The 10,891-nt window shown below is 44.3% G+C and overlaps 1 protein-coding gene across 1 annotated transcript; it reads right to left on the reverse strand.

The window, feature by feature from the left end:
• Nucleotides 1-5,567: 5,567 nt before the first annotated feature.
• On the reverse strand, nucleotides 5,568-10,001 carry LOC147736781 (uncharacterized). Its single transcript, XM_086953489.1, has 2 exons — nucleotides 7,481-10,001; nucleotides 5,568-7,322 (listed from the first exon to the last, which is right to left on the reverse strand). Exons 1-2 carry the CDS (start codon nucleotides 9,407-9,409, stop codon nucleotides 7,056-7,058), a joined length of 2,196 nt encoding a protein of 731 aa, XP_086809615.1. The 5' UTR covers nucleotides 9,410-10,001; the 3' UTR covers nucleotides 5,568-7,055.
• Nucleotides 10,002-10,891: the final 890 nt, after the last annotated feature.

Genomic DNA, 10,891 nt, shown 5'->3' on the forward strand with positions numbered 1-10,891 from the left:
GGGTTAAACAGAGATTGCGAGACATGGGATTGAAATATTCTATGCTCTTTCCTGCTCGACTACGCGTCGAATACAATGAACGGACGCTCTTCTTTGATTGGCCTGAGGTCGTAAATGACTGGCTTGACACTCTGCCTACACATCGAGATCGCCCGGAACATTTGGGGGGCGCAGAAGGTGGCCCGTTGGAACAGGAGTGAGGAGTGATGACCGGCACGTGCAGTATATGAACTTCAGCAGTGGTTTGATGACTTTTTTATGTTTGTACATACAATCGTACATACCCAGAGGCGGTAGGGGAGACGGGACTCTCCCTCCTTCCGGGGTTCTTTTTCTTCTTGTAGATTAGTTTCATGGTAGGGCGACAGGCACACTGCAAGTTGGGGTGGCTATTTGGTCTAACGCAGGGGTGCAGGGTGGGGGGGTGTGTTCAGGGGATTTTCTTGGGGTGGAGAGGGGGACTTTGTTTTATCTTGTTTTGTTTAGAGGCAATGTATCACTGCATATTCTGATTTTGGTGTCCGGTCTGCTGTGGGACGGAGTCTGCCTTTATTCCTGGGATGGGGGTAGGGAGTTGAGCGTACTAAGTTGGAATGTCAACGGTTTGGAGAACGGGATAAAACGGGGGATAGTACTACAGATTTTGAAACGTCTTTCCCCTGATGTAGTGTTGTTGCAGGAAACACATCTGATAGGGAACACATGCCACGCAATGAATCTGCGAGGTTATCGTCTAGCCGCACACTCGGGATTCACTACTGGGTCAAGGGGGGTAGGTGTTCTGATCAGGAGCTCCCTCCCCTTGGAAGTAGATGATACTATTCTAGACGATAGGGGATGGTATGCTGTTATCACAAGGCAGATGGGAGGGCAAGACGATTTCCATACTCTCTGTGTATGTTCCGCCAGGCCTACAAACTATGACATTTGCTGATTTGGGGAGAGTGGTACTGGGGCTCCCCGAGGGTATTTTGGTTATGGGTGGAGACTTCAACTCTGTTGTCTGTAGTAGAGAGGACCGCAGCCCCCCTAGGGATCTTGCGAGATCGCAATCTTGGCTGGGTAACTTCCTGGAGACACTGGGTCTGGTGGATTGTTGGAGGATGATGCACCCTGGACAGGCACAATACACTTTTCACTCTGGTGCACACGGGAGCCTTGCTAGGCTTGATTATGTCCTTATGCCGGCAGTGCAGGCCGTCTCAGTGAGGGAGGTCAGCCACCTAGCCAGGGGTATTTCGGACCACTCCCCACTGTGGCTCTCCATTGATATTCAGCTGGCAGTGGAGGGTCGAGTGACACAGATTAATCCCTGGCATCTTCGTAATCCTAAAACCCGGGCGGGTGTGGTTAAGTCTATTGATCATTATTTCACTGACAATGTGGGGTCGGTATCCTCCTCCATTTCACTGTGGGAAGCCTTGAAGACGGTATCCGTGGTCAAGCTCTGTCGTTGATTGCTGGTGCAAAGAAAAGAAAGAATGAGGAGGTACTACGGCTAGAGGCTGAAATCACTGAATTAGTGGGAGAGTTGGAGTCTGGTGCCACGCAGGATAAGCTACACGCTCTAAACCTCAAACAGTTTGATTATAGAGCTTTGGTGACTGATGCGGCCAATGCTATGAGTCGTGAGCAGCAGGGGAGGCTGTATGATGTCGGAGATAAAGCGGGGAAGCTGATTGCCTGGTTGGATAAAGAGGAAAGATTGAATCGTGTTGTGCCTGTGATAGAGAGAGATGATGGAGTGCGAGTTTTGGACGCTGTGGAGATAGTGGAGGGTTTCGCACACCATTTCCAAAAGGTGTATGCGCCAGTCTCAGACAGACCGGAGGAGGACTCGCATTTGTTGCTTAGAGATATCGCATTGCCTTGCTTGTCTGATTCGGACAGAGAGCTTATGGAGACGGAATTTTCCAACGATGAAATAGCGCTCGCTATCCGCTCCACCTGCTCGGGAAAAGCTATGAGCCCAAATGGTATTCCCATTGAGCTGTATAAGGTGCGTCCGGATAAAATGGCGCCGTATCTCCGTGAGATGTTTCTGGAGTCGCGAGATGTCAGTCCCTTCCCCGAGACCAGAGACTGGCGTCCATTGTTGTGATCCATAAAGAAGGAAAGCCCCGGGACCTATGTGCGTCTTACAGACCAATATCACTTTTAAACGCCGAACCTAAAATCTTGGCAAAACTACTGGCGAATCGGCTAATAAAGGTGATCGGCGACCTGATACACCCGGATCAGTCCGGGTTCATTCCTCACCGCAACACCGTGCTGAACCTACGTCGTCTTCATGGCGTCCTGGCGAGAGCGGAGTCATTGCGTGAGCCGGCCATCTTGGTGTCCTTGGATGCCACAATGGCCTTTGACACTGTGGAATAACCATATTTGTGGGCTGCTCTCGCAAAATTCGGTTTTGGCCCAGGGTTCATCGGTTGGGTTAAACTCCTTCATGAGGAACTGCTGGCTCAGGTGGTGGTTAACGGCAGGATCTCGGAGTCCTTTGTTCTCGGGAGGGGTACTCGACAGGGGTGCCCTTTATCTCCTTTGCTCTTCGCGCTTGCTTTAGAACACCTGGCTGCTTGGTTGTGGTGGGAACCATCGCTTAAGGGTATCAGGTGGACCCCCGACTTTGAAGACCGCATATCGCTATATGCAGATGATATTCTGTTATACCTCACTTCCACTCGGAATTCGCTGGGAGTACTGTTTGATGTACTTAGATCATTTGGAAAGAACTCCGGTCTAGTGAGCAATTGGGCTAAATCTAGCGTTTATGCTCTCACTGTGGATGTACCCCCCTTGCCGCGCATCTGCCCGATACAGATATCGCAGATTGCTTTTAAATATTTGGGGATTTTCATATCACTAGACCCTGCGGTTTGATATGAACGTAACCTGCTTCCTCCGCTTCTTCGGCTTAAATCTGATGTAGCGGCCTGGGGTGGCCTGCCGTTGTCCCCGATGGGGAGGGCAGCTCTTTTCAAGATGATGTCCCTACCTCGATTTCTATATGCCCTCCAAAATACACTCTATCTCGTACCTGCTAGTTATTTCCGTGAGACAGAGAGTCTATAGAGGCAGTTAGTATGGGGCGGGCGTCCCCGCATTGTCCTAGCGAAATTGACTTTGCCCTGGTACGATGGGGGCATCGTGTTGCCAGACATCAAACGCTATTACTGGGCGTCCCAATTGAGTGCAATCAATCATGCCATGTACGGCCCTATGCCAAATCCCGCATTTGAAATGGATAAATGGCAGTTGCCGGGAGGGAACTATAACAGGGCGTTATACTCCACATCGACTGGCAGGAAATTATTGGGGCCCACCGGGGTAGCGGTGTGGTGTAGTGCGAATGCAGCTATGGGGTGGTCGGACAGATTGACCCGAGCGACCCCGCTCTACGTAGCTGAAAGATTGGGCAGCCTATGGACAACGAAGGGCTTTGAGAAGTGGGACCTCATCGGCATCAGTAGGGTCAGGGATTTTTGGGTCAAGGATAGGATTAAGACTTTTGAGGATCTACAGTCGGAATATGCGCTTAGTGATAGGGAGCATTTCCGCTATATGCAGATCCGTCACGCACTTGGTTCGGTTTTCCCGACCGGAACCGTTATCCCGGCATCTTCTCCCCTCGAAGATAGAGTGCTTGACGGACATGTTCCGGATAGCACTATTTCTCTAATATATAAAAAATTGATTAACGATCGAACGGATTTACTTCTGCAGCTTCGGGAGGCTTGGACCGGTGATGGATTGGAGTTGGATGATGAGGACTGGCAGGCTGCGATATCTTCTCCTAAACAGGTCGCGATTCCGGCCCGTGCAATTAAAGATCCTACACCGTATCTATATAACGGGTCCCCGGCTGCTGCGTATGGGTTATTCTGTAGATGGGTTGTGTAGGCGTGGGTGTGGTTTGCTGGGTACCTTCCTCCACATCATATGGGAATACCCTGAGGTGGTTGCGTTTTGGAAACGTGTGCATTTTGCCATGGAAGAAGTTACGGGAGTCTCGTTGTTGCCTGAAGCCCGACGCTGTCTACTGAATGTATGGGAACCGAATGATTATAATGTGGCACAGACGCAATGGGCTACCCTTGGGAACATGGTAGCTAAAAGAGACATAGCACAACTGTGGGGGTCCCAAAGAGTACCTACGATTTCAGCTTGGAAAGAAAACATGGACTGGTGCATGTTTAGGGAAAAAACTGTGTATGTTGCACGTGGCAAACCTAAGAAGTGGGGGAGAATCTGCGATCAATGGAAGTTATACCGTGGGGAGATTTGCACTCCTCCTTTTGTAGATATCCCGGAAATGACACAGTCCCAATAGCCTAACATTCCTTGTACTGTACAGATTCTTGCAGACACTGTGATCCCCCCCCCCTTCCCACTTTTTCATCCATTATTGTTGCATATATTGTGGCTTGATACGGGTCTCCCCCCTGGGACAGACACCCACTGCAAAGCCTCTTTGTTTCGTTAGTTTTGGTTGCTTTATTGTTTATTTATATATATTTAAAATGTAAAACCTGAACCTCATCCTGCGCAATAACATATGATTCATACGAACAGTATGCTGAATCGCTGCCGGGCCCCCGGGCTGTCGGCTGAAGAGCTGTGTATCTGTGCAATGTCAAGTTTCTGTTTCGTTTTAGTGACGGCCGGCCCCTGTGGTTGTAGGCCCGCAAATGTACTGCTGCTAATGAAAATAAAGTTTAAAAAAAAAAAAAAGAAAGACAGGCAGGATTGAGGGTGTGGCAGACAGATCACTCTATCTAAAATGCAACACAGCGTTGTACCAGCCAAACCACCGGTCCTCCCACCAGCCCGGTTTAGACTTGGAGAGACTGTCATCTTGTTATTGGAGATAACATTGGGTCTGTCAATGAAAAACTTCTTCCGAAGGAGAAGGGACTCTCAGAGAAAACCCATCAGGCTTTATTAGATAAAGAAGCTTCAAATAAAAATGTAAGTCAATTTTGCATGTGACAAATGCATATTTAAATCTCTCATATGGGAGAATGCTTTCAAGTACTCATCATTCAGTAGCATTTTTATGGATTATTAACAAGAGGAATGCCACTATACACACATTTTTCATTTTCCAAAATAAATCTGGTATTTTTTGGGTAAAAACGACTGACTTAAGTTCCCAACATAGGAGTGAAGCCCAGGTCTCAGTATTACAGATAGTACTTCTCTCTTCATTAACACAGATGCAGAGGTGGTATCGTCTCAAGCAAAGAACCGCCTCTCACTCTGAGAGAAGGCACACTGGGGAGAATAGTCCCCTCTGATACCACTTGTGCTAGACTCCCTGCTGAAAGCAGTCATGCTATCAAGATTTGACCCCTCTATTGCCAAATAAACTAGGCTCCTTGCTGACATCACAAATTATCTTTATAGTTTAGGGACGAAATCACATTTAACATTTCTTTCCATACAATCAGCAGTCAAATACCATGAATTCAAGTACATTTTTAGTTTTTATTACAAATCAAAACATACATTTGTTAGAAATATTTAAAATCTAGTCATCGTGTACATTTCATAGTCTCATGATTGTTCATGCTGTATCATAATTTAGTTCCTATTAACATTAAAGTAAATTGAGTTTGATCCTGGTACAAACGTCTGTAGTGTGGTTTTTAAAGGCCCTTGGATGTCCATACATGGGTGGTGTTTGGATGTTTGGTTATGTATCATTAATACAGATTAATAACCTATTGGGTTTCAAATGGATTATGCCACTAATGGCCCTACAAACCACTTGTTCATAAATATAATTTGTTCAGTTTAAAACTTGTTCCTGTTAACGTGAAAGTAAAGTGAGTTTGACTCTGGAGCAAACCCAGGTAGTCTGTTATGTATAGGATGGGTGTGCTGAAGAGCAGTCTCGTTGCTGTTTCTCATTGGATGGGTCGTGGTGGTGGTGATGGTCGGCAGCAGGAAGAACTTCCCGGACTCAGCACTTTGTTAAAATGACCTTGGTGGAAAGCATTTGTTCTACTATCTTTGGCTCCTGAAGATGTATCCTTTCTTCTGATATGGATATTATATCGGTGAACTCCTTCCTCTAAGCAAGGCAGGGCTATGAGAACACTGTGCATTTGGCAGCTCCAGCAACATAAAAGCACATTTCAGATGATTCAGAATGCTACGAACTATCTTTTTTGTGGTCTGAGGACATCCCAACTGCATCACAAAGTTTCACTGTTTTCTCACGAGGCAGCACTTTTTATTGTCCATTCATTCACCGGCAGAGTTTATAAAACACAGGTTTCTTTTTGCTTGTAAATACAAACCTGATTATCATTTGTGTCAAAATTCTGTATCTTTTGTGTTCCTTTACTTCTGAATCCAGATTTATTTTTCAGTGCCAAGGTTCAAGAAATGTAAAGCAGGGAGTCAATAGTTGTGGACTCTTAAGAGTTGGAATTTTTTACTGCTCAAGATTCAATCTTTACCTAACACTCAACCTTTCAGAAACCTATTCAGAACTAAACTTTTCAATAGCTCTCTCTCCGATCAATCATTTTGCCATCTTGCACGGATTCTGTCCTTTCACCAGTTAGGAGTTGGCTGGGTGATTCTCTGTAAAGAAGAAAGGTCTCAAATATATTTGTATACAATTAATCTCACTGTGAATCATTTACATAGTCAGTGGTGAGCCAGCAAATTTCCTAAGGGTCCAGCTTGATATTGGACACCTCTGGGGAAGTGCCACTATGGTGGGTGCATTAGCAGATGCATGTGATGATCAAAACGAGCATAATTTTTTCCCGCGTCAGGGCTTCAGAGGTAAATGTTGTGTACTGCAAGCATTAACTCTCAGAGTTACAGGTCACATTTTCCTACTTTGACTTCTTCTGCCTTTGGACGTTGTTCTCTAGCAGCTGTCATTGAACCGGTTGTTGCACAAAATGACCAAACACCAAAACCAGCTACAAATATTCTCCAGTATGTGCTTGTTAAACTTATTCAAGTGTGTTGTGTTTATAGGTTTTATCACTAATCACTATAGTTAGCTGAAAATCCTTTCCACAACTACTTCAAAATCCTATGCAATGGTATGGTTGCTCCACTGTATGTGTTTGCTGATGTCTTCGTAGTATTGATAATCGACTAAAGTTCTTCGCACATCCGGTGCACTTGAATGACTTTTCCCCTAAGTGTGTTCGCTGATGATTTCTTAATGTTGAAGGGTCATTAATACTACTTCCACATTCACTGCAGTGGTAGGGTCTTTCACCTGTGTGTATTCGTTGATGTCTTATTAGGTCTGATAATTGACTAAAGCACTTCACACACTCACTGCACTTGAATGGCTTTTCTCCAGGGTTTATTCGCTGAGGATTCCATAATTTTGAAGATTCCTTAAAACTACTTCGACATTCGCTACAACGGAATGGTTTCTCCCCTGTGTGCGATCGCTGACGTATTCTGAGGTGTGATAAACAACTGAAGTTCTTCACACATTCACTGGCTTCTCCACTGCGTGTATTCTCTGATGTCTTTGGAGATTCGATAACTGACTGAAGCTCTTGAAACATTCACTGCAATGGTATGGTTTTTCCCCAGTATGTGTTCGCTGATGTTTTTGGAGTTGTGATAACCAACTGAAGCTCTTCACACATTCACTGCACTGGATTGGCTTTTCCCCTGTGTGTGTTTGCTGATGAATCCTAAGAGTTGAGGATTGACTAAAACTACTTCCACATTCATTGCAACTGTATGGTTTTTCCCCAGTGTGTGTTCGCTGATGTACTTGTAGATGTGATAACCGACTGAAGCTCTTCACACATTCATTGCAATGGTATGGTTTTTCCCCTGTGTGTGTTCGCTGATGAATCCTAAGTGTTGAGGATTGACTAAAACTACTTCCACATTCATTGCAACTGTATGGTTTTTCCCCAGTGTGTGTTCGCTGATGTACTTGTAGATGTGATAACCGACTGAAGCTCTTCACACATTCATTGCAATGGTATGGTTTTTCCCCAGTGTGTGTTCGCTGATGTACTTCTAGATCTGATAACCCACTAAAGCTCTTCACACATTCACTGCACTGGAATGGTTTTTCACCTGTGTGTGATCGCTGATGAATCCTGAGAGTTGAGGATTGACTAAAACTACTTCCACATTCACTGCAATGGTATGGTTTTTCCCTTGTGTGTGTTCGCTGATGTTTTCGAAGATTTGATAACTGACTGAATTTCTTCCCACATTCATTGCAATGGTATGGTTTTTCCCCAGTGTGTGTTCGCTGATGTACTTCTAGATGTGATAACCCACTAAAGCTCTTCACACATTCACTGCACTGGAATGTTTTTACCCCTGTGTGTGTTTGCTGATGAATCCGGAGATTTGAGGAATGACTAAAACTACTTCCACATTCATTGCAATGGTATGGTTTTTCCCCAGTGTGTGTTCGCTGATGAATCCTGAGATGTGAGGAATCACTAAAACTACTTCCACATTCATTGCAATGGTATGGTTTGTCCCCAGAGTGTGTTTGCAGATGTGTTCGTAGACTTGATAATTGACTGAATTTCTTCACACATTCATTGCAATGGTATGGTTTTTCCCCAGTGTGTGTTCGCAAATGTGTTCGTAGATTTGATAACTGACTGAATTTCTTCACACATTCATTGCAATGGTACGGTTTTTCCCCTGTGTGTGTTCGCAAATGTTTTTGTAGATTTGATAACTGACTGAATTTCTTCACACATTCATTGCAATGGTACGGTTTTTCCCCTGTGTGTGTTTGCAAATGTGTTCGTAGATTTGATAACAGGCTGAATTTCTTCACACATTCATTGCAATGGTACAGTTTTTCTCCTGTGTGTGTTCGCTGATGTCTTTGGAGTTGTGATAACCAAATAAAGCTCCTCACACATTCAGTGCAATGGTATGGCTTTTCCCCAATGTGTGCTCGCTGATGTACTTCTAGATCTGATAACCCACTAAAGCTCTTCACACATTCTCTGCACTGAAATGGTTTTTCCCCTGTGTGTGATCGCTGATGAATCCTGAGAGTTGAGGATTGACTAAAACTACTTCCACATTCACTGCAATGGTATGGTTTTTCCCCTGTGTGTGTTCGCTGATGTTTTCGAAGATTTGATAACTGACTGAATTTCTTCACACATTCCTTGCAATGGTGTGGTTTTTCCCCCATTCGTTTCCGCTGATGATCTTTTAGGAGTGCTAACTGACTAAAGTTCTTCACACATTCATTGCAATTGCACGTTGCTTCTCCTGTGTGTGTTTGCTGATGGTTCTTTAGTAGCGATGACAAACTCAAGCTCTTGCTGCTTTTAAATGATTTTTCTTTCTTGGTTAGTGTCTCTGGGTCGGGTTTATATTTGTCTGCATCCCATGACTGTGTTTCCTGAGGAGCTAACATGGTTGATAAAGCTCTTGTGTTATTCTCCCATTCCCTGTATGTGTGGTATTTTGGATGCTTGATTTCAGATTTTACAATGAAATACAAGACTCACCAACTACACATATTATACTTGTGGAAAGTAAAGCTTCTTTGTATGTGGTTATGTCTTTAGATTGTATAATGGTTTTGCATGTTTACGAGTGAAGATCAGTCTTCCTTCCGGTCGATGCAAATTGGGACAGACTTGTAGATCAGAGACCCTCTCTTTCCTTTACTCTTCAGTTGTCTGGCTCTACTCCATTGTGCTTTTCGCTTGCTGTGATTTAGCCAGAAATAGTTTACAATATACCTAGCGCACTGAATGGTGGTCTGCCATTGTTACAGGAAACAGAGCAATGCTGTATCCACCTCACACCGATCCAATCATTAAAGCTTGGAGACTTGTTTATACAGGCAGTGGTTAGTTATTGTTGTTGCGTTCATTTTCTAGAGGTCATTCCTTCGTCATGTGGCGTGGAGGTGCACAGCTCAGACTCTTACATCCACTGAATTGCTCTGGACTGCTTCTTCCAGGATCTATCAGTTTATGTTCAGGTTCCTCATTCTCTGACTGTGCAGCTCTTTACCTGAATATTGGAGCAAATTTTTTCTGATTACTTTTTGCAGATTTACACAATTAAAGTCATTATTCACAATCATTTGTGCATTCAAGGCTGGTTTCCTGTTGGATGTAAAGAGATTTAAAATCACTAAATGGAAATAAAAGAGAAGGCAAATACACAAAGTCTTCAAGATGTATGTAATAAAGGTAACACTTGAGGAAGTATATAACAAATGCAGCTCCATTCACACTCTTCTTGACAATACTTTCCTGTTCACACTGGATCAGCTGACATTCCGTCTCCCATCTTTACTTTTCTGTTTGTTAAGTTATCTTTGCCACATTCCTAGGGATGGTTCAAGCATTTGTTGGAAGATTGCAGCATTTATAATAGAGATTTTATCACAGCCAGTGAAATACCTTTGACATCTCTGCTGCCAAGAAGTGTGTGCCTTTTGTCTTTTTCTACCTTACCATGGTATCGGACTTAATGTCTTACGTTCGCTTTAACTCGTCTAAGAAGCTGTCAGACGGACGCGCGCTGCTCCCGGAAGAAATACGATTATTTTGTCATCACTGAATATTTAGTGAAGGCTCCCAACACGTGACTCCAACTGGCTGGTGGATGTCAATCGAGCCCATAGATAAGACTTGTTAGAAATGGGATTTCTGGTTCGCTAGGACTTGAGCTGTATCTATCCAGAGTCAGAGCAAGGGAGTTACACGCCAAAGATAACCCCTGCTCACCCCCTTGGTAGCTTGGCACGAGCAGTCAGGCTTATCCCGGAGGCCATGTGTAAAGCATTTGCACAACCCACAAAGCAACAACATACTAGGCATACCACAAAAGGAACTCCACACAAGTTTATGGAAAAAATAGCCTTTGTATTATCATAAAA

Source organism: Lissotriton vulgaris, chromosome 1_2 (assembly GCF_964263255.1).
Source record: "Lissotriton vulgaris chromosome 1_2, aLisVul1.2, whole genome shotgun sequence".
NCBI classification, from domain to species: Eukaryota; Metazoa; Chordata; class Amphibia; order Caudata; family Salamandridae; genus Lissotriton; species Lissotriton vulgaris.